General features: G+C 34.0%; 1 protein-coding gene and 1 long non-coding RNA gene across 4 annotated transcripts; one reads left to right on the plus strand and one right to left on the minus strand.

Moving 5' to 3' along the window:
* The first annotated feature begins 6,783 nt into the window (after nt 1–6,783).
* Nucleotides 6,784–13,971, plus strand: LOC139847434 (DNA-directed RNA polymerase IV subunit 1-like). Its single transcript, XM_071837106.1, has 18 exons — nt 6,784–6,870; nt 6,959–7,079; nt 7,183–7,304; nt 7,394–7,435; nt 7,523–7,732; nt 7,813–7,950; nt 8,036–8,131; nt 8,618–10,495; nt 10,937–11,106; nt 11,206–11,269; nt 11,362–11,486; nt 11,575–11,717; nt 11,830–12,089; nt 12,168–12,341; nt 12,686–12,823; nt 12,913–13,151; nt 13,282–13,393; nt 13,480–13,971. Exons 1-18 carry the CDS (start codon nt 6,784–6,786, stop codon nt 13,645–13,647), a joined length of 4,287 nt encoding a protein of 1,428 aa, XP_071693207.1. The 3' UTR covers nt 13,648–13,971.
* Nucleotides 13,972–16,164: 2,193 nt separating this feature from the next.
* LOC139847264 (uncharacterized) lies at nt 16,165–20,367 on the minus strand. 3 transcript variants are annotated; one of them, XR_011759397.1, is made up of 6 exons: nt 20,009–20,367; nt 19,153–19,203; nt 18,889–18,957; nt 17,112–18,770; nt 16,919–17,020; nt 16,165–16,459 (listed from the first exon to the last, which is right to left on the minus strand). It is a non-coding gene; the product is annotated as an uncharacterized lncRNA (long non-coding RNA). The 3 variants fall into 3 exon arrangements; XR_011759398.1 differs by lacking the exon at nt 16,165–16,459 and adding an exon at nt 16,545–16,810; XR_011759396.1 differs by lacking the exon at nt 16,165–16,459 and having other exon boundaries at nt 16,545–17,020.
* Between the last annotated feature and the right edge of the window lie 4,585 nt (nt 20,368–24,952).

Here is a 24,952-nt window from a genome sequence, read left to right on the forward strand (position 1 = left end):
TAATTCTTTTATTTCATATTTAATTTCCTTTATTTTATATTTAATTGCACTTCTAATTATCGCACTTTTATTTATTGTTATTATATTTAATTGCACTTTTAATTATCGTACTTTTTAATTATCGCAAGTTTATTTTATCGCACTTTTATTTATCGCAATTTCATTATCGTTATTTACTTTACGCTTTAAATTAAGTCTTTTATTTATTTAATATTTTTACATTTTGTTTTAACTGCAACTAAAGTTTTAAAATCGATAAACCGGTCATTAAACGGTAAAAACCCCCCTTTATAATAATAATATTACTTATATATATATTTGTATTTTTATAAAATAAAACTAATATAGCGTTGAGCTTTGTTTAAAGATTTTCCCTGTGGAACGAACCGGACTTACTAAAAACTACACTACTCTACGATTAGGTACACTGCCTATAGTGTTGTAGCAAGGTTTAGGTATATCCATTATGTAGATAAATAATTAAAACTTGTGTAAAATTGTATCGTATTTAATAGTATTTTCTTGTAAAATTTAATAGTATTTTATACTCCTTAGCCTTAACATCAATGGTCGAAAGTCAAAATAATATATATGACACAGTTCAAAATTTTTGAGACTCAACTTAACAGACTTGGCTTATCATTTTGAAATCATATAAAGGTCACGTTTAAATTTGGTCGAAAATTTCTGGGTCGTCACAGAAACAACTTAACGACCAAGAAAACTCGGTTTTGGAAACTTTGGCCAACCAGACCCCCTTTCGCGATCGTGAGAACCCTGGTGCTTTGCCATCCGCGATCGCGATATATATGTTGAGCATATTCTCTAGTCGCAAACTCCTTTTTCCCACTCGCGAGCTCCTGTCTATACCATTCTCGCCATCGCGAGTTTGAGCCTCGCGTTCTTGAGTCCTCCGGTCTCGTTGTTTTTGTTCAAGCTTCTTCACTCCAACATTTAGACCATTCGAAATGGTGAGGGCGCGATGGTATGTGATAGGGTGTTTTTGTGGGGCATAGTACTGATTTGGCAAGTGTGATAACGTGATGGAGTTTGTAATGATATGCCGTGATTATTGCGTGATAGGACAATAGGTCCCACATTTTTATTTTCTTTTTCTTTTTTTACTAACATATTAATTTTATTATTTAGTTTATTATTATTAATATTATTTAACAGAATATAATCATTTTTTAACAACACTTTTATTAATAACACAAAGACTTTACATTTTTGTGTGTGTTTGTGTATCGAATTGCTACATTTCTCAATTAGTGACGCATTCGTACAAAAAAGCCACACGTCGAACAAATAAGGCTTCGAACATTTTTTTGTTCTATAGGATTTTGTAGAACATTCGTGTTCTACCAACTGTACTACAGTGGCGAAGTTAGAATTATTGTTGGTTGGTGTCATAAGATAACATCGAAATGTACTAAGTCCTAAAAATTATTGAAAAACTATGTTTAAGTACAAAAAACAAAAAATAAACTTACATTTTATCACAATTGCTCCCTACGATATTTCATCGGAAACGATCCATTATTGATTCATCTATTTGATTAGCCGCATGGTTTAATTTTTTTCTTTCTATATGTAGGTTCAAGGAAGATGATTTATATCGATATCTTTTGGCATTGGAGTAAAGTTAGATCTTGAACTTTTATTGAAAACATTTGTGTTTAAAAGGTTCTTCTACATCGTTAAGTAAAATATAAAAATAAAAAGTAAAATATAAAAATTAAAATAAGACAAAATTACATGGGGGGCCCCCTGTGGTATGTTCAAAATTACAACCGGGGCTCAAAAGATTTTTTTGACTTGGAGGGTCATTGTGGTATGCCTTTGTTTTATGGGGAGTCCATTTGCCTAACACCGTTATCTTTTTCCGTTAACTTTCACCATGTGCATAGCATGTGAGGGTATTTTGGTCTTTTTACCTCCTTTTACCTCTTTAAGTATACCTGCACCCATTCTTCATTAAATCCTTTATATGAGTATTAAAAGTTAAATGAAGACTCGATGAACAAATATGAAGAACTCAACCTCTCTCTTCTTCCACTTTTATCAAGATCGAAACCCATCTGTCTGAAGTTTGAAGAATCCATTGAAACCCATCAACCACAACTCCTTGCTACAAATAATTTTAATTAAATACCCACTTGTGATTGCAATTGCTATACCAAGATGTATTATTCTCTATAGTACCTAGAATAAAATTTTCAATACATCCACATGTTGGGAAAATAAGGCCTCACTAATTCCCAACAAACGCTCAATGAAAAACAGTAAAGAAATAAGAACAATACACAACACAAGATTTAACGTGGAAACTCTAAAACAGGAGAAAAACCACCGGCCCCCAAAGAGAGAAATTCACTATATCACAAATTGTTACAATGATATAGACGACTCTCTTAAGCTAACTACACTCTCCAAAATATTTAACTAATACAACTCTCAAACAAGGGTAAGAAAGAAAGAAATAATCAAATACTTAAAGTGTATTGATTGGTGCAATTTGGAAGTAATCCCATAAGCTCCTTTTATAACCAAAGAGATTACTTCCCACTCTTTCCATCCACCGATGTGGGACTAAGCAAAAAATATTTCTTCTACTAGCCAAAAAATCAAACCAACAAATCTCCACCTTTTGGATAGAAGAAGATAACCATGCTTTCACATTGCAAGGATAACCGATGTAGACGCTTCCTCGATGACAACTTCAAGATCCTCATCTTCATGTCGTTGACATTATCTCCCAAGTGACAAAACTTGCATCTTCATCGAACATTGTCAAGACCTGACAATCATTGTCATCACAGAAAATCATAACTCTTAACAAGAATTATCATACTCCACCATTAAGAGTATAGCACTTAGAATATCACATTCCAAGCATTTCACCTCGGCACATGTTGTTGAACAACCATCTGAAACTTTATGGTGCAACTTCCTGTTTGGCTTTTCCTGAAAGTTTCATCAGCTACAACATCAGTTTCCACCACACAACCTGCATCAATGCCAAACCAATGCCCATGTGCAATTGTGGAACCGCTAACGAACATCCCTTTCCATGGTGGCGCGAACACACCATGAGGATGATGTGACTTCAGAGGAATTCGTCACTCTCCGTAACAACGGAGATAATGTTAGCGTCTTTGGAGCCATTTGCCGGATTAGCTCCACCTTGACAATTAACCCTTACATGCCTAGTCTTCCCGCACCTCCAGCATACCAGATTCTTCCCAGAGTTTCTCTTTCGCCTATCCAAACACAACACTATCGTATCTCCTGATGACGAGACCCCGTTACCTTCCAGTCTTTTCTCCTCGGATAGGAGCTTGCTAGTAACGTCTTCAAACTTCAGAGTTTTCTTCCCATACATCAAAATAGGTTTCATGTGTTCATAAGACGATGATAAAGATAATATCAACCTCAAAGCTTTATCTTCATCATCCGTTTTAACTCCAATAGCCTCCAGTTCTGAAACAATACCGTTAAGAATACTTAGATGATCTGAAATCTTTGAACCCCCATCCATACGCAGAGTATGAAATTGTTCTTTAAGACACAACCGATTTGAGATGCCCTTGCCCTGGTACAACTGCTCTAGTTTAACCCAATGCTCCTTTGCCATTGATAACCCATGCACATTTGCAAGCACGTTCTTTGCAAGACACAAACGAATCGCACTTGCTGCCCTCAAATCCATATCATCCCATTCTTCTTCATCGAACTTACTGCTAGAATCACTGCCGGGAACAAAGGTGGGTTTACCTTTCAATGCCTTGTGTAACCCGGACCGAATCAACACATCCTTGACTTGAACCTGCCATAAGCCAAAATTGATCATCCCATCAAATTTATCTACATCAAAGTGTCTTTCATTGGTGTGTTTCCGTTTGGTATAATTAATATCTATGCTTAACTTTTCTCAACTTAAAAGTCAAAATAATGTTACACACTGATTTACAAGATTTAATATTTTAACATGTTGACCATCTTCCATAAAAATGATTGGATATAAAATACTAAATGGTGCGGGTGCGGTTAATTCAGTGCATGTGCCTATTATTTCCATAACCGACCCACAAAGCGCGATTAACTCAAAAGTCCGCAGTTATCCATTTGGTTTGGTTAATTTAGTGCGGGTTTTTTCGGTTAATATGGCTACGGTTCAGTTAATGCGGTTTTTTTTCTCACCCCTACTAACTGCATGTTAGAAATGATTTGTATTACGAGTATACTCAATAATAGTAATAACTAGTAAGAATCGGCCTGCGCGATGCTGCGAGGACTTTCGAGTTGCATATTCATATTTAACGCAGCGTTGTGTATTTACATAATTAAAAAAGCGTTGTTGCTGGTGTGTTTGGATACGCGTGGGTAGTACCTAGTACAATTAATGGCCTGGGCGCGTTTTTGCCGTAACAAATAATGTTAAAAAGGGGGGCAGAACCATCGATATGATGTAGTTTGTTTGAGTTGTTTATCATACATGTATACATATGTACGGAAGATAGCTTGAAATATTTAGCGTTTTTTTAAAAAACGTCCGTTTCGCGTATAGTTAGTTTCGATGCGTTCGTAAAATTATTTCAAGTTGGTCAGTGGTGTCGGAGAAATTCAACTCTTAGCGAGCGGGAAGATACAGGTTGTTAAAAATATGGGTGGAGTTTGTTTAAGTTTTTTAATAAAAATAAATTGTTTACACTTTTTACCCCTTAAAATTTGCAAATTTAGCATAGTTTGGGGGGTATGTTGTAAATTTGTTGGGTGGTGTCGTTTTGACCCTGTTGGAACGACACATTTCTGGACCAATTTTACCCCTGAAAAATTTGCAAATTTAGCATAGTTTAGGGGGTATGTTGTAAATTTTTTGGCCGGTGTCGTTTTGACCCTGTTGGAACGACACATTTCTGGACCAATTTTAGTATATAGGATATAGTTTGGGGGTATGTTGTAAATTTGTTGGGTGGTGTCGTTTTGACGCCGTTGGAACGACATATTTCTGAACCAAATTTAGTATATAGGATAAAAGGATAAATGGGCCGTATATAGTGATAAAAAATAATTGGGTTTTTTGATGTAGTCGGTTAAGCTAATACATCCAAAGGTAAAGAAAACATTGTACTTCGTATTAAATAATATATTTTTTTTTTTGAATTTTGGGTAGTTACTTTTGTGGGATGGGGTCAATATTATAGGAACTCAAAACTTGCTACCTAGAACATGATATACTACTAGCTTACCAAAAACAAATTGATGGTGTCAGACGACCCCAACCAACACTATGTGGCTCCGCCACTGGTGTTCCTCTTCATCATTTTTCTAATAGTTTTAGTATAATTTTAGGGTTTAAATTTTAGAATTTAAATTGAATTTTTAACGTGAACTGTTTAGCGTTTAGAATTTAGAGTTTAACTATTATATACATAATAATAATAATAAACTACTCAGTAATTTAGTATTGACAATGGATTAAATAAAACGTTCGTGCACCTAATAATAGTTGAAGGTGCATTTTTGTAACTTTTATTTTAATTGTGAAATGGTTAATTTGCATCGATTTTATCCTCTATTTACAAATTAAACCCCTGAGCCTAAATATTTTAATTTATAAATTTCAGTATTTTACACAGTATTTTATAAAATATAAATTAGGGGTTACAGGGTTTAGGAGTAGTGGAATTAAGAAAGAGAGGCACCTCTTCTTATTGTTGGTGAAATAATAAGCAAAACTTTCCAACACAAAAAAACCCCTTTTGTTTCTTGGGAGTACTTCGTCTACTCTCTGCCTAAAAACCCACAAAAAAAAAAAAAAAAAAAAAAAAAAAAGATACTCTGATCTTTTTTCATTCAAAAAAGGGTTTTTCAAGATTTGATAAAAAGGTGATTCTTTTCTTTTTATTTGATTACGTTGATTGATGTAATATAATGTATTAAAACAAGATTCCGAACATGGGTTATGTATTTTTACTGCTATTTCTTGTTTTATACTTATTGATTATGAATTCGTGATCAATGTTGTGACAGTTTTCTTGAATATTTAGGCTGTTTGTTGTTTTTCTTTTCATTCTTTTTCTGGGGTTGTGGAAAGTTTTATTCTTTTCTTGATCATGATTCTTGTTAAGTTGTTTTGCATAATGAGATCATAATAAAGGGTTTTGACAATGTGGGTAAGCATATGATAGGAAACTGTACGGTTTTGTAATGTTGATTGATCTATGAACATTCAGATATTAAGTTGGGAATCTTAGTTTTGTTATTTAATCAACACTGTTTTATTCAATCTATACGTCACATGGTATAAATGCTTTAAATTTCAAAGTTCACTGATAAGATTAAAAAGGTTATAACTTTGTGCTTTATTAGTTGTCTAGGGTTTGACCCGGCCTTTTGTCTTTTAATGATGATGACGTTTATTTTAGGTTGATTTTGTTATCTTGGGTTCGAAAGTTGTGCTTTTAATTTTGTTTTTGTGGGTAAAGTCCTAATTGCTGTGTGTTTTGTGGTTTGACTTTTTGACCGAATAGAACAAGGGGTTTCAAGCTTTATTGCTAAGTAATTGGAATTCATGGTTGTTTTTATGATGGTAATTGGTGGATGTTATTTAGGTTGGAAAGTTTTGAACTTTGGTTCTGTAATTTAGTATTGTTATACTCATTCTTTTCCATCAAGCTATTTATAAAGTCCTAATCCTGAGATCCCAAAACAAGAGCCTTAGTTTTGACTTCTATTATTATTCTAATAGGGTGGTCAACATCCATCAAATTAAATTTGATGGACCATGAAGATTATATAGAACAAAAAGTACCGTCTGGTGTTCTTACAAGCATACGATTCAAGGTCCTATCAGAGGAAGATGTAGTAAGTATATCGATCTTACTTTGTCTTGATTTTTTATCAGAGTTTATATTTCAATCTAATAAAATGATATATATAAAATGTGTATTAGCTGAAAGCATCTGTGAAGGAAATCGTATATGCGAATGAAGCTACGGACCCCGCTTTGGGTTACCCAAATCCGTCATCACAATGCAGTACATGCGGTGCAAAAGATAACAGAACCTGTGAAGGTGTGATCATGCTGTTTTTTTTTTTTTTTTTTTTTTTTTTTTGGTTAAATTAATTTGTGTTCATGATGATTTTTAGTTCTAAATTTAACTTCTCATCTTGCAGGTCACATTGGCTTAATAAAGTTTCCGTTCACAATACTTCATCCATATTTCTTACCTGAAGTGGCAAAAATACTGAATAAAATCTGCCCCGGTTGTAAATGCCTTAAGAAAAATAAGGCTAAGGTCAGGTATTTAATTGCATTTTCGTTTTAATATCTCTTGCTTTTAGTTTTATTTCTTTCTAAAGTTGTCTTCTTTTTCTTGATTTACAGAAAACCGTAACTGAAAAGCAAGAAATTTGTAAGTATTGTGATGTAAGTATCTATTAAGTTATACACGTTGTTGTGTCCTTAAGCTACAATATTTGTAAGGTTGTTAATTTATACTTTTGAAATTAACAGAGAAGCTTCAAAGATGATTATCCGTCTATCAGGTTTAAAGTGTCAACTAAAGACGTTTTTGGAAAGAGTGCAATTATTGCAGAAATTAGCTCAAAGAAGATCGTTTCATCTCAATGTTTACCTCGTGATTATTGGAATTTTATTCCCGTTGATCCTCAACAAGAAAATTCATTATCAGCTTTTAATCGAAGAGTTCTTACCCATGCACAGGTAGATATTTTTATGTAAGTAGTTTATTTTATTTATGTGATTGTTGTTTGTCACTTTATTGATGTGTTATTGATTTATAGGTGCATGAAATATTGAGAGATGTTGATCCAAGCTTTCTTAAAGGATCTTTAGGCGAAAAAAACAAGATTTTTCTCAAAAGTTTTCCTTTAACGCCAAACTGTCATCGTGTGGCAGAGTTTGGTCAGAACTTGACCTTCGTAAGTATCTTATTATTTTGATAGTATTGGCTTTCATTTCATAAATTTCTTGTGAGTAATCAAGTATTAATATTTAGAATTACAGGATGAACGCACTAGAGCTTACAGAAGAATGATAGGTTTTCGTGGTACACCAAACGAGCTGAGTTCATGCGTACAAGATTGCATAAAGCTTTCAAAGGTTTGAAATCTTTAAAGTTATTAGGGATTTTTGGATGTGTATTCTTAATTGTCCGAATGTTATTGCTATTTGAATCAGACTCAAAATAAGACATTCATTAATCAGATAATCAGGTATTTAATCTGTATTGTTAATTTGGCAGATTGGGTAAGGTGACACATATTTATCATGTGTCAAAATGGGTGGGTTGAGTTAACCGTATAACATTTTTTGTTCATTTTTAGAATCTTATATCAATAGTTACTCAATGTGCTAGTTATGATCACCTATTTTTGTTACAATAATAACATTTTGAATCTTAGCATAAAACGATTAAAGAGCTTGCAGTGTTGCCACGCATCACGATTAGACTTTAGTTCTATTTTGGGTATTCGCCTTTTAATCATTTTTTTATCGGCACTTACAATTTACCAATTATCAGTATAACTCAACATTCAAAAACCTTCTCTAATTGTGACTCGTATTACATAATTCAAACATTTCCAGATACGAGCGGAGAAGCCTACGCTTCGTGATCCAGATGATGAAAATCCTTCGAAGATGCACGGACTAAAATACATCAAAGAGGTCAGCCTTGGAAAAAGGACAGACTTTTGTTTTCGAATGGTATGTATAGGGGACCCATACATTAAGCTCGACGAAATTGGCGTTCCACATGACATCGCTGCAACAATGCTCGTTTCTGAGCAACTAAACTCTTTAAACTGGGAAAGAATAAACAGGTCTTGTGGTTTACGAATCCTTCAACAAGGAGAAACATTTATCAGAAGAAGAGGCGGTTTAGTTCCCGTTCGATACGGTGATCAATTACGTATCGGTGATACCATATATCGACCTTTGACTGATGGAGACATTGTGTTGACTAATAGACCACCATCTATTCATCCTCATTCACTAATTGCTCTTCGGGTCAAAGTTCTTCCGGTTAACTGTGTTCTTTCGGTCAACCCTCTTATTTGTTCCCCATTAAGAGGAGATTTTGATGGTGATAGTCTTCACGGTTACATTCCTCAATCGTTAGAAAGCCGTGTTGAGCTTCGGGAACTAGTTACGTTAGAGAATCAGTTAGTTGACAAACAAAGCGGCAAGAGTTTGTTATCGTTAAGTCATGATAGTTTGACTGCAGCTCATTTAATGTTGGATGATGGCGTGTTTTTCACTCGACCACAAATGCAACAACTTCAAATGTTTTGTCCACGTCAGCGTCTTGAACTGCCGGCTATTTTGAGAAAGAACTCGCTAGCTGGCGTGACTAGTTTATGGACCGGGAGGCAGTTGTTTAGCTTCGTTTTGGATAAAGTTTTCGATGCTGATGTGGCGGGGACTCAAATAAAAAACGGGGAGTTCGTTAGTGTGTTGAATCCGTCTTCGTGCTTACAAGAAGGTGACGATAACATATACGGTTATATGATTAAAAACTTTAAAGGTGAAAAAGTTCTTGAATTTCTTCATTCGGCTCAAGAGTTGCTTATCGAATGGCTATCGATGAGGGGATTTAGCGTCTCGTTATTGGATCTTTACTTATCTCATGACGCACGAGATAATATGAACGATGAAGTAAATTGCGGGTTACGTGAGGCCGAAAGGCAAGCGCACGGGCAGTTGTTAATGGTGGGCCCACATCAAGATTTTTTAATAGGAAACTTAACGAAAAATGACGGTGAATTGGAGTCGGAAAAAATGTGTCACGATCAACAAACGTCGGCTGCATTGAGTCGAGCATCGGGTGCGACTTTTAAGGAAGTGTTTCGTGACATTCAAAATCTTATTTACAATTATGCAAATAAAGATAATTCGTTTTTATCTATGTTAAAAGCGGGAAGTAAAGGGAATATGTTGAAATTTGTTCAACATAGTATGTGTGTTGGTTATCAGCATTCGTTAGTTTCGCTTTCGTTTCGACTTCCGCGTGAATTTTCTTGTGTTTCGTGGAACGAGCATAAAAGGGTAGATTCGTCTTTTTCTTCGGGTGTAGATCGATACGTTCCGTATGGTGTTATAAAGACACCGTTTTTGTCGGGTCTTAATCCACTTGAGCTTTTTGTTCATTCTTTGACTAATAGGGATGCTTCATTTGGTGGTCATGCTGATATTTCCGGAACGTTGTTTCGGAAACTTATGTTTTTCATGCGGGACGTTTATGTCGGGTACGATGGGACCGTAAGAAACTGTTACGGGAACCAGCTTGTTCAGTTTGCATATGGTTGTGAAAATAACACAACTGACAGTAAGTCGTTATTGGATAAAGAAGAGTGTGGGGCCCCCGTTGGTTTGCTGGCTGCTTGTGCGATTTCGGAGGCTGCGTATGGTGCGCTTGATCAGCCAATCAGTGCTCTTGAGAACTCACCTTTGTTGAACTTGAAGGTAACTTTTTGAATGATTGAATTTTTTTTTAAAATTTTTAAATTTTCCCTTTAAAATTGACTCTTGTAGTCATTAAAAGTAACTTGAATGATAGATGGGCGAATGTAGAGGTGGCAGGATGGGCGGGTCTATTCAATACAGAATTCTTTGTACAAACTGCATTGGGTTGATTTGAAATATTTTTTTGTTTTAGACTTGTAAGGAGTACATTATAAAGACAATTTAGATAATATAATTATTTTAGGAATTTTAATGAACGAAAAAAAATCATTTTGGGAGTCTTTTAACCTGTTAGACCCATTTTCATGTTAGCTTAACTTCTTACCTGTTTAATTATTTAAAAAACACAATTTGAAGGATTAATACATAAGTAAATGAATGAAGTTGCAACCTCTATGTTTTTTTTATCTAATCTAATAGACTTTTTGTTTCATTATACAGAAAGTGCTTGAATGCGGAGTTAGTAAACGCACTGGGAACAAAACGGCGTCCCTTTTCTTGTCACCAAAACTCAAAAGATGGAACCATGGATTCGAATATGGAGCAATCGATGTAAAGAATCATTTGGAGAAGTTGTTATTGCAAGATGTAGTGTCTCTTGTCACTATATTGTAAGATCCTTTCACTTTTTTTTTTTTTTTTTTTTTTTTCATTTTTTATAATTAGTTGTAAAATTTTGTTGACTGTTCTTTATCTTTTGCCTTGACTAGCTATTCCCCACAAACCGGAATACGACCACTTAGTCCGTGGATTTGCTATTTCCGAATAACCAAGGTAATGCTTTAAAATTCAGATTAGCATTAATAGTTTAATCTGATCAAAGCTTTTTTTTAATCTTTTTTTTTTTTTTTTTTTGTGAATTCCAGGAAACAGCCAATAAGAAGCAACTGAAAGTGCAATCGATTATCAGTGCTTTGAAGTCCAAGTGTGATGAATTACCGAAACGCAAAAACCTAAAACTCTCTCTACCAAAATTGCAGATTTCATCCAAGTACAACTTTTTTACTTTATGATAAGCTGCATTTTTTTACGTTACCTATATTAGACAAAAGTTACAAACTTTTGTGATTACTTATCAGAGGGGACCCCGAAAAAGATAATGGAACGAATGGAGATATTTTTGTCGCTGTTCAAATAGGTCAAGTAGTTGAAGACACTGACGACTCACTTAATATACTTCAGGATCGTGTGGTACCATTTCTTCTGAAAACAGTGATAAAAGGTAATTATACTTATAAACTTCATGACAATAATTATTTATATATTTATAATTATAATAATCAATACTTATACTGGCCAAGAAGAGATTTTTTCTAATATTTTTACATATTTAGGATCATCAAATGTCGAAAAAGTGGATATCGTATGGCAAGATGGTCCAAAGACGTCCAAATCATATAAAGAATCTTCCGGTGAACTCCACTTGCGCGTTTTCATGTCGGACAGTTGTGATCGAAGGAGTTTTTGGAGGGTCCTGATGGACGATTGTATCCAAATAATGGATATGATTGACTGGGAACGAAGCCACCCGGATGATATTCAAGATGTGATTTTAGCTGAAGGGATTGATGCTGCAAGAAATCATTTCCTTCGTGTATGTCCAATGATTTTTTTATCTGATTTTTGTAAGACAAAAATCATGATTCTTATATTTCTTTTTAATGTAATGCAGATGTTGAAGTCAGCTATTGAAGATACCGGAAAAACCATGATTCCGGAACATTTGGCTCTTGCTGCCGACTGTTTATCTGCTACCGGAGAATTTGTTCCGTTAAATGCTAAAGGACTATCGATGCAAAGAAAACGAACATCAATTTCTGCACCGTTTACTCAAGCATGCTTTGCAGTGAGTCCCTTTTAGCAATGTAGCAACTTGGGTCGGGTAACAAATGAAAAATGACTTGGGTTGAAAGGTGTCCACTTGGGTTGACCAAAAACACTTGATTGTCTATTTTACTTTATTTTTTATTGTTATTTACATTATGTATGAGTACAAAAACTACATAATATACACTCGCTACCCATTTGTTCCATTGATCTGCTTCCCTGTTTAGCTAAAAACTTAGTTCTGTTCTATTCGACCCGTTATTAGATAATGCATAACCCAAACACCCATTCAGACGAAAATGGGTTGAGATTGTCACCTCTAGTTTTATTTTATGTTAATGTCAAGAGTGTTATATGTTGCAGAATCCATCCGATTGCTTCCTTAAAGCTGCAAAAGAAGGGGCATGTGACAAACTAGAGGGGGCGGTTGATGCACTATCATGGGGAAAAGTCCCGGCCCTGGGTACAGGTGGCAGATTCGAGATCTTATTCTCGGGCAAGGTAAACTTTATTATTATAATTATATATTATACATAAACATATATCTAAATCCTTGTGACAGTTATTTGATGTTTTATATTGTATTGCAGGAACATGAAGTTGATAAACCGTTAGATGTGTACAATTTTCTGAGCAAAAATATGGATATCGATATTAATGAAAAGAAGATTGAAAGCAAAAACACCATTTACAAGACTCCTGTTGTGTTGCCATATTCTGATTTTGCTGCAGAAGGAAAGGCCGAATTGTTCAAAATGGTGTTAGAAAGAAAAATATCAGCTGAAGATATCAAACGTTTATCCAAAGATTTAAGGAGCATACTTTACAAGTAAGTTTTTTTGTAATATTTAAATTATTTCTCAGTATACTATTTATGCTACACGAGCCCAAGATCAAATGATTACAATTATTTTATAAAATAGTAGTAATATTTTTAATTATGTTGTGATACAATATAGGTACGATGTTAACAAGGAGTTAAGCCCGGACGACAATCTTGTGGCATGTAAAGCGTTGTGTTTTCACCCTCGAAAGAAGGAGAAGATTGGAGAAGGTGTTTTTAAAATTAAGGTAATGTGCATTTATTTACTCATATAAATATTATTACTCCATTTTTCACGGTTATCAGAGTATGAATATATTTACATTTGTTGCAGGTTGGGCAGAACACGAAGCATGGGAGTACACGATGTTTTGTAGTAGAACAAATAGATGGAAGAATCGAAGATTTCTCGTATCATAAATGCATATATCACGCGTTGAAATTGGTTGCGCCTAAGGAAGCATCAGTATATGAGACGAAATGGTTGACGGGACGGGACTGATTTACTTAGCAACACAACTGAATAAGGTGTCATTTGAAGTGTAGTTTCGTTTTATTATTTTATAATAAATAATCAATAAATGTGGGTAGGAAGAGTGTTCTTCAGCTTCTTTTTGCTGCTTCCACTGAAATTTGTTTGACTAGTGGACCTGGACGAGCAAGTCTTAGTTGAAGTAGCAACGAGAAGCTTGGAACAATCAATAATTCCTTTTTTATTTACTTCTTGTAATTTGATTAGTTGTCTGTTTTTTTACTCGATTGTGAAAATTAATGTAGTTATTATCAATCATGTTTAGTGAGATTATGTATTGTTGTTTTTGTATTATTGTCTCCTGATCTTGATTTACAATTTGGTCTCCTTGGTGAACGACTAGTGTACATCTATATCTGCCGTACAACAAAATATAAATGATCGTGTTATACTCTGTAAGACCAATTTTGAAGGATTGAGCTATTCCCATTAAGACCACTCTTAACCATGATGATGTAGTGTCATTTCAGGATGGACTGCCACATCAGCACTTCCTTCTCATCACTAACCAAAGATTAACTGCTAATAACCATGAAATACTCGTCACATACTTTTTCACACTTAATTTACAACAAAAGAAGCTTAATTTACACAAAAAATGCATATACTCTGCGATGGAAAATGTCGTGTAACGGCGAAATGCGAGACGAATATACCATCGGCGGCCATGGACGGAGTGCTAGTATTGGTGTGCTTCAACCACGGGCTCAAGCACGGGTCCATTCATGGACCATTAAGAGTGTTCTAATAATAACAAGCAGGTAGGCATACAGTACTGGGAGAATCAAACACATATTTAAAAAAAAAAAAACTATAATAATTTTATATGAAAAAAATAATAAAAAAACATATTTAAAAAAAAACTATAATAATTTTACATATATGATCAATTATTATTGTAAAAATAATGATCAATCATATTGGTAAAAAGGTTTCATAGTGTGTTATGCATGATGTAACAGAAATGTTTTAAAATTGTAAATTTAAATAATGTTATTAATACTAAAAATATTTCAAAGATTTTGATTATACATTTACATTTATTTGTTTGAACATAAAAAATATTTTTAAAATTTATACATATGCAAATGTATTCCCTCTATCTAAACTCCATTGTCAGTATTCTTTGTTCAATTCTACCAAATTAATTGTTCAACGTCATCACAATTTTATTGTATAGTGTTAAAAATTACCTCTTGGATGAAGAACACAAATCCAATTCAACAATAATAAAGGTACTACTATAAAATAAAATTAAAGGTACTACTGAATTGCGAGATACTGTTCGGAACTTGCAGCTGATCGAAGATAAAAAAGACTGTTGGAGCTGGAATCTCAATTCGAAGGGTACATATATGGTCAAGGACTGTTCGGTTCTAGTGGACAAAGTCATCCTACCATGTGCGGTTAATTCAATTGAGTCGTTGCGAAATGGTTTGGTTCCAAAAAAAGTAGAGGTGTTTATTTGGCGGGCGAGATTAGGTCGTATACCGGTAAGGTTCGAGTTAGATAAACGGGGCATCGATTTGAACAGCGTGAGATGTCCGATTTGTGATGGTGACATTGAGACGGTGGAACATATACTTTTTTCTTGTCAAATGGCCAAAGACATATGGGCGAAAGTCCTTAAATGGTGGGGGTATAATTCGGCTTTATTCGGGTATGAGGATATTTTTAATGGTACCTTCGGCTACGTAGCACATGATCACAAAAGGAACCAATGGCAAGCGGTTTGTTGGGTGGTTTGTTACATTATATGGAAGAATTGAAATGAAAGGTGTTCAAGAATAAGCTCGAGACGGTCCCATCTTTATTTAGCGAGGTTCAAGTTCTTTCATACGATTGGATTTCACGACGTTGCAAGGGTCATATTATGAATTGGCTTCAATGGTTCTCACAACCTTAGTTTCTCTCTTTTGTTAGTTGCAATCTTTGCAATTAGCTTAGGGCGGTGTAATTTTTTTTCTCTATTTCTTTCGTGATGTATTGTGTTGTTAAGGTTGCCCAGTCAACCATGTACTATTCGTGATTGTTTAATATAAGTCCTTCTTGCTTTTCAAAAAAAAAAAAATTAAAGAAAAACAACATAAGTCGACTGGTGATCGGAAAAAAAAGGAAAGATAGCAGAAGTTAAAGTTTTTAAGGGTGTTTTTATCAAAATAAACTTTTAAACCAATTTTCTTAATTTAATTGAAACAGTATTATAAAAAGTTCATATAATATAATATAACTAGTAGAGTGGACCGCGCTTCGCGGCGGTGTGCAAAACTTTTTTAATTTTGTGATATAGTTGCGTTTTTATCGTCTTCCGAAACATCTACATACCATAGAGTGAAAATGATTATACACGATGAACAATAATGGTGGCGGTAAAGACTAAAGACCATAATAAGAACTAAAAAAGACTCATACATGATGATTTCCAGGTTCTTCTATATCATCTTAGCAAAATCAGATGGTAACAACAATACTAACAATTTAGTATACAGATATATTACAAATAATAATAGGAAGAATGTTATTCATGTGGTTAACTAAATACAGTCACAACTAAGGGTGTAAACGAAATACATGTTCATCAACTTACTAAAAAAATGCATTTTCAAATTAACAACACATATGGTTGTTGCACCTACTAAGTGTTCCAGTTACAACACCACACAACAAAAAATTAGTTACCTTATAATGGCAACATGTCCACAATCAAGGCACAAATTCGATTAAAGCGTGTGATCAGCAACCGTAGATAAAACTACGTATATCACAGCCAAAGTATCCAAACCTATACATGACGATAGAAGTCATAAATAAGAAAAAGTAGGCATCATGGTCAAGGGAATATTACAGAAAAAAAAACCCTCAATATATAAGTGCACACTTGAAAGTATTTTATAATTGGACATTAATAGATAATTAGTATTACATAGTATGAACAAACTTATTAGCTTATAATTGATAAAAAAAAAAAAAAAATGCTGATGTTCATGTAATCTTGTACAGTCACATATAAGATTAAAGCTGCAGCAAGGAGAGTTTAAACACCAATAGAAACAACACAACATCTCACTCAACATTACAAATAGAAAAGCCATAAACCAACTAATCAAACAACACCTTCACCATCTGATGGCCACTGGTATAACCCAAACACAAAATATGTCAAATGAAAAAGAACAATAGAGAAAATTGCAATTACAAAGACTAACGACTCACAACAAACAAAACAATGTATAAGTATTACCTTAGTTCACTTGCATCATAGAAGAGGCATATGATGAAGAGCAATAAGAACGTTTGGCATTGACATAAGCCCGCAAGTAGTGAATGTATAAAACAGCTTGAGCTGTGCAAATATCAACGAAAAATAACATGACTAAGAGACAAAAATAAGAAGAAAAATTGAAGACAATTGTAAAAAAAAAATATAGTCATACCTGCATAATTGGAACTTCTTTATGATGATGAAGCAGTAAAAGCAAATATACCAGACATTTCACAATCAACATGAGGCACACAATCCAGCGAACAATCAAGATAAATTTTCTAAGAGGTCCTTTGACACAACTATTATTCCTGAAAACACTTTATCAGACCATCGACCTTCGCGAGTCAATTGATGACAAAAAACGATACCATTAATAACAAAAGAACCGGTATCTGCAGTCTTCCTCCGACTTTTCTTAGTTGACATTATCCCACAAAACAATAAGGGCAAACACTAACTCGAAAGCATTTTTCAAACAGAATTCAAAGAGGCTAACAAAGATTCCACGAATAAATTCATTACTAAATGACCATATACCAGTAATAAGCAAGTAGTAAAACAACCCAATCAACGAAAACGACAGAAAATGAACAACAACTAATCTACAATTTTCATGCCAAGGGTAATACAAAAAATAAAAAATGGGAAAGTGAAAACCAAATACCTCCAAGTTTCAAGTACACCAACTCACAGATATAAGCATACCAAATAAAAAAATAGCACCAATTGAAAAGCAGAACTAAAAGATTACACTTACAGGAACATAAATATGATCTAACGACGACGAAATTGGAACTACAACAAAAGAGTGAAGGCAACAGAAAAGAAGGCACCGGAGAAACAACATAGTGACTCTCACATCACATTTGATATCGAGGTTTTTTAGAATGAGATTTCAACCGCTCTTCAAACCAAAAAACAAAATAAAATTACAGTGGGTACGTCTACGATCACTAATATCGCGATACAATTCCGACACTTCTGTTATGCACAACAAACAATATACAAATAAAGTGTTATATTTATACATTTATAAAAAAATGCATTATAAAAAGTGAAAATAATTTGACACAATCAGTGTTAACTGAGTACATGCATTCTCCAAATAAACAGATTTACAACCTGATGACAAACCATCTTGACCAACAGATTGATTCTACCCAATGTCGACCTTTAACAAATATCAATATTGCACAACATTAGCTAAAACGTAAAGTAACTTAGAGGGGTAACATACACTTATACTAATACCATAATGAATAGGACACAACCTTTTGGGAAGTGTCCATTTTAACCCATTACCTAGGCCATCCATCTTCCGGTTTTACCACATTTAGATACTACAACAGAAGGTTTTCTTTCTTTTTGAGTATATCATGGACTCCAACAACAGTGTGTTAATTGTCCAAATTTGTAATAAAATTCAGCTTTTTCCAATTTGGTGGTTTATTCTATTTTTCCTTCATCTTGTATAAGGTTATGTTCTCTTTTCACTGTGGAGTCTATATATTTTCCTAAGTACTCTCTCTACATTATTTATCTCTCTATATATCCTTTGATCGTTATAAATTTATTTCATAATTTGTCTTCCTAGTGTTTTGGCCTAAAGAATACATACCTGATTTAATATGCCCAAAAGGTTGCTCATCTTTCAAAGTAGACATCAGTTGCTTTACTTTTAACGCGAAAACACACGATCTCTCTCACAGCATCGATGATACTGCAGCCAGTTAGAATGGTGTCTAAGCCACTCTTCATACTAAAACACAACACCACAAAAAGTGCAGGCACAACTATAATCACCCGTGTTGATAAAATAGCGAAAAGTCTGCAAAATTACTCAAACCATAATTTTTTTTCAATATAGTACATGAGATACACAACACCAAAATTATTAAAACATTTAACAAAATTGAACTAAAATAAATTGATAAAACGAACACTACCTGTAGATAAAGAAGCATGTGAGCCACCATCATCAAAACACACTAAACCATTAGGAAGAACAACTGACCCTACATTAGAACACCCTCTTTATATTAAAATACCACACAACATTTTAATTGAAGTATACCTCCACAATCGGTATTTGCAGACATCCTAACTATATAATACGGAAAAATCTAATATCTAAATCTACAACACATCTATATGGTCCAGTGTGAATGAATAAAAAGGATAAATAAAAACAACCAAAAATACAAACTTACTTGATTTGAAAGTCATTCCAAATTCTATAGCGGACTATTTAGCATCATCGTCTGCACAACAACATAAAAAAGCACAAATCAAAAACCTTACTTTTAATTAAACTAAGTCAACGAAATCGGAGTAAGGATAAACTACCCGATTAAAGATTAACCTTCAACTGAATACGTTTATAATGACCAAAAACAGCATGCTTTATAAAATGCCAACTTAAGTGACTTACAGAGACATTTAAGATAAAAAAATGTGTATTGTATAAAAACCCAACTTATATCAATTATGTGACTTGTAACCAAGAAAAGCGAAACCTTACCATCAGATTAGCATCAGACTAAACATCTTCATATTGTTCTCAAAATGTGGTGTGATTAAAATCATATTAGTTCAAACTTAAAATTTAAGGCTGGCACAATATTAGTTCAATCCTAATTGCAACTCTCATATATTCATTCAAGCAACTCAAGATTCAGAGCAACGCAAAGAACACCAACAATTTCAAGCAAACCTTATTCCATAAATAAAGGTCTGTGCTAAAAATTTTCCATAAAATTAAGGAAACAAAATAGAAAGAAAGGGAATTGAGAAATCACCTATATATTACTATATAGCTAGATCTAATGAATCTGCTGAGAACTGTTTTTAGAAGCATGGCTAGCGATAGATCCACTTTCTAATGCAGCCCCAATTTACAATACAACCTCAACAAAGAATATTGAGATGGCATAAAAATATTTGACTTGTTGGTAAATAACTAAGTTGCAGATAAACTATGAATTTGTTTCGTCAAACACTGAATTTGAATCGAAAGCAAAATTAAGAGCCCTTAGCCAAAAAAAAAAAAAAAAGCCTTGAAATTACCATTTGATGTGATCTGGCGACGATGGTGGTGGATGGAGACGATGTTATTGTTGATGATGATGTCGACGGATGGTGATGGTGATCATGAGGAGGCCGTAATGGCGTATCTTGATTGAGAAGGGAAGGGTACAGAGTCTTCTTCTCTTAAAAAAAAAAGGCAGCTACTGTTATACTATTTACGGGAATTAGTTGTGCCGCTATTAAATTGATTGGGGATTAGGGATACAGTGTTAGTGATACAGTATTGATTGTAATGGAAGGAAGATGAGTGTAAGAGGAAGGTAGGGAAGAAGGTACCAGAGGATTGGGGAAGAAGGGAAATGGGCGGGTGCCATTTAGTATAGAAATGAAGGGTTACTGCTGTAGTGTATATGTACTGTATGTTACTGTTATACTGTTGTACTGTATGTTACTGTTATACTGTAGCTGATGTTTTACGTGATTTAGTATATAGGATAATATAATATAATATATTATACGATATCCATCCTATTTGATATTGATATGTGTATATATAGGATTACTACTTTCTGTTATAATTCAGTAGGCTTATAACTACCTTTAGTGGTTTGATTCTTGATGTTATAATTCAGTAGGCTTATAACTACCTTTAGTGATTTGATTCTTGATTTAGAATACTAATAATGAAGTGTAAGAACAAAGATGATAATGGAGAGAAAGAAAGAAACACTTTGTAAGTGTGAGAAATGGTGCAAGTTTAATGCTTGCATTCATGAGTATTTATAGCCTAAAATCTCAATATAAAAATACATACTTTGTGTACCAAAATTGACTATATGTATACACCAAAATTGGCTATCCATATCTATATTATTATTATTATAACACTCCCCCTTGGATAGCAATTTTATTTTGTTGAAGATCAACTATAAATTACTGCCTCGTTAAAAACCTTGCTAAAGAAAACCCAGTGGGAAAAAACTTTAGCTAAGGGAAAAAGAGTGCAGCATGGAGTTGACTCCCCCTCAAGTAGACATCGCTTCAGCTGTTACATCTTTTGAACATGTCTCATGCCAATGTTATGAACGTGTGTTCTGAAAATAGCAGTTGGAAGTGCTTTCGTGAAAAGATCAGCAGAGTTTTTGCTAGATTGCACATATCTCATTTCAATCTGGTTGTCCTTAATGAGATTTTGAGTGTATGAGAAGAATCTAGGTGGTATGTGTTTTGTTCGGTCACTTTTGATATACCCTTCTTTCATCTGTGCTATGCAAGCTGCATTATCTTCATAGATAGTTGTTGGACTTTTATCGCGTTCTAGTCCACAAGAATCAGTAATGAGTTGTGTCATTGATCTCAACCAAAAACATTCTCGAGTAGCTTCATGTAATGCAATCACTTCGGCATGATTTGACGATGTAGCAACAAGTGTTTGTTTTTGAGAACGCCATGATATTGCAGTACCTCCATTTAGGAATACATATCCAGTTTGAGATTTAGCTTTATGTGGATCAGATAAATAACCTGCATCTGCATAACCAACCAAATCTTGTTTTGATTCGTTAGAATAAAATAATCCTAAATCAGTAGTTCCTCGAAGGTATCGAAATATGTGTTTGATCCCATTCCAGTGTCTTTTGGTAGGAGCAGAGCTGAACCTTGCCAACAAATTAACTGCAAAAGAAATGTCAGGTCTTGTACAATTTGTAAGATACATAAGAGCTCCAATTGCACTAAGATATGGTACTTCTGGTCCAAGAATGTCTTCTTGATCTTCACATGGACGAAATGGATCAGCTTCAACATTGAGTGATCTAACAACCATAGGAGTACTTAATGGTTTTGCCTTGTCCATATTGAAACGTTTCAAAATCTTTTCAGTATATGTTGTTTGATGTACAAGTAAACCATTAGGCATATGCTCAATTTGTAAACCAAGGCAATACTTGGTTTTTCCGAGATCTTTCATTTCAAATTCTTTCTTTAGAAGTTGAATGGCTTCATGGATCTCTTTATTTGTACCTATGATGTTAAGATCATCAACATAAACAGCTATGATCACATATCCGGATGTTGTTTTCTTAATGAAAACACAAGGGCAAGTAAGATTATTTGTATACCCTTTGCTTATCAAGTAATCACTTAATCGGTTATACCACATACGTCCCGATTGTTTTAACCCATATAAAGATCTTTGTAATTTAATCGAATACATTTCTTTGGGTTTTGCATTCGATGCTTCTGGTACCTTAAATCCTTCAGGTATCTTCATATATATATCACTATCAAGTGATCCATATAGATAAGCAGTCACAACATCCATGAGATGCATTTCTAAATTTTTAGAAACTGCCAGACTGATTAAGTACCTAAAAGTAATTGCATCCATAACAGGAGAATAAGTTTCTTCATAATCAATTCCCGGTCTTTGAGAAAAACCTTGAGCTACAAGTCTAGCTTTATACCTTGTAACTTCATTTTTCTCATTTCTTTTTCGGACAAAAATCCATCTGTATCCTACAGGTTTCACATCTTTAGGAGTGAGAATGATGGATCCGAAAACTTTTCTTTTATTGAGTGATTCTAATTCAGCTCGTATTGCTTCTTTCCATTGAGCCCAATCATGTCTATTTTGACATTCAACCATAGATGTTGGTTCTGGATCATCATCATTATTCATGATGTCATATGCAACATTAAATGAAAATTTCTCATCAAGATTTTTCATTTCATTTCGGTTCCATAATATTTTTGAATATGCATAATTGATTGCAATTTCTGTATTGACATCATCAATCTCCTCTGCAGTAGGAGTACTGATTTGTGGTTCTTCTTGAACACTTTCTTTTACTTCATTATCAGCTGATTTTCTTTTTCGAGGATTTTTATCCTTTGAACCGATTGGTCTTCCACGTTTCTGACGTGGCAAAGATTCATGAGTGACGTTATTTCCAGCTTTTGGAATTTCAATTCGAGCTGGAGTATTTACTGCTGGTATATATGATTTTGTCACCGTTTTTGTATCTGTAAATGCATCAGGCAATTGATTTGCAAGTTCTTGTATATGCATTATCTTTTGAACTTCTGTCTCGCATTCTTTTGTGCGAGGATCAAGATACTTTAATTGAGGTTCACACCATGAAACATCATTTTCTTTATTTTTCATTTCTCCCCCTAATCTAGGGAACAATGTTTCATTAAAATGACAATCAGCAAAACGTGCTGTAAAAACGTCACCTGTCATAGGTTCAATATACCTTAATATTGAAGATGTTTCATATCCAACATATATTCCCAACCTCCTTTGAGGACCCATTTTTGTACGTTGTGGTGTCGCAATTGGAACATACACTGCACAACCAAATGTTCTAAGATGGGAAATATTTGGCTCTTGACCAAAAGCAAGTTGTAGGGGGGAATATTTATGACTTGCACTTGGTCTGATGCGAATCAATGCAGCAGCATGTAAAATTGCATGACCCCATATAGATACAGGGAGTTTTGTTCTCATTATCAATGGTCTAGCGATTAACTGTAAACGTTTAATCAATGACTCGGCTAAACCATTTTGTGTATGCACATGAGCAACAGAATGTTCAACAACAATTCCTATAGACATGCAATAGTCATTAAATGCTTGAGATGTAAATTCACCAGCATTATCAAGTCTCACCCTTTTAATGGTGTAATCAGGAAAATGAGCTCTCAATTTAATAATTTGGGCAAGAAATTTTGCAAATGCCACATTACGGCTTGATAACAGACAAACATGAGACCATCTGCTAGATGCGTCTATTAGAACCATGAAATATCTAAATGGTCCACATGGTGGATGAATTGGTCCACATATATCACCTTGAATTCTTTCAAGAAACATTGGTGATTCTTTCTCAACCTTAAGTGGTGAGGGTCTAGTTATCAATTTTCCAAGAGAGCAAGATGTACATGGAACCATTGTATCATGATGGATTTTTCTATCCTTTAGTGGATGTCCATGAGTACATTCAATAATCCTTTTCATCATTGTTGAGCCTGGATGGCCTAATCTGTTATGCCATAAACTGAATACACCAGGATCAATATATTTTTCGTTAACTACCATATGTATTTCTGGTACATTTATATGTGTATAATGTAATCCAGAACTAAGTCTTGGCAGTTTTTCAACCACATGACTCTTGTCAGTGATACTTAAATATTTCTCATTTTCTGTTGTCACTGACTGATAATCATACCCGTTAAGGTATATGTCGGAGAAACTCAATAAATTTCTGCTTGACTTGGGAGAAAATAAGGCATCATTTATTAAAAATTTTGTACCATTTGGTAGTATGAAATTTGCCTTTCCTATCCCTTTTATCAAGTTAGCAGGTCCTGATATTGTATGTATAGTTCCTTCCGTTGGTTTTAGATCAATAAAATATTTCTCGGATTTAAGTATAGTGTGTGTAGTTCCACTGTCTGCTATACAGAGATCTCCACCACTTGATTGATGTTGTATTCCAGCAAAATTCATATTGAACTTCATATATAAGAAATAAATAGTGAGTACATTAATATTACACAATATTTTAAACGCAAATAGATAGTACTGAAACATTTAGCAAACATAATGACAAAGACAGACGATATTAAATCGTTTATTTTTCAAAAGACACACAACTTAAACATTCAAGAAATCTTCATATAAATCAGATGGTTTCTCAGTGACTGTTGGATCAATATTATCCACAAAATTTACTTCCTTTTCTTTACCTTTCAGCGAATCCTGATACATCTTAACAAGATGTTTAGATGTTCGGCAAGTATTAGCCCAGTGGCCCATTCTACCACATCTGTAGCAAGATTCTTCAGAATTTTTAGAAGAATTTTCTTCAACATCTTGTTTAATGGGCTTGTTTTGTGGTTGATATTTATATTTTCGTGGATTACTATTTCTTTGACCACCACGGCCACGACCACGACCACGTCCACGCCCATTAC

Source organism: Rutidosis leptorrhynchoides, chromosome 5 (assembly GCF_046630445.1).
Source record: "Rutidosis leptorrhynchoides isolate AG116_Rl617_1_P2 chromosome 5, CSIRO_AGI_Rlap_v1, whole genome shotgun sequence".
NCBI classification, from domain to species: Eukaryota; Viridiplantae; Streptophyta; class Magnoliopsida; order Asterales; family Asteraceae; genus Rutidosis; species Rutidosis leptorrhynchoides.

What these genes read in the sequence shown, in the direction of transcription:
- LOC139847434 (XM_071837106.1), top strand. Translation starts at nt 6,784, where the DNA reads ATGGACCATGAAGATTATATAGAACAAAAAGTACCGTCTGGTGTTCTT. An exon ending in AGATAACAGAACCTGTGAAG is followed by an intron (nt 7,080 to 7,182) that starts GTGTGATCATGC and finishes CTCATCTTGCAG; the next exon opens with GTCACATTGGCTTAATAAAG. An exon ending in TTGGTCAGAACTTGACCTTC is followed by an intron (nt 7,951 to 8,035) that starts GTAAGTATCTTA and finishes TTAGAATTACAG; the next exon opens with GATGAACGCACTAGAGCTTA.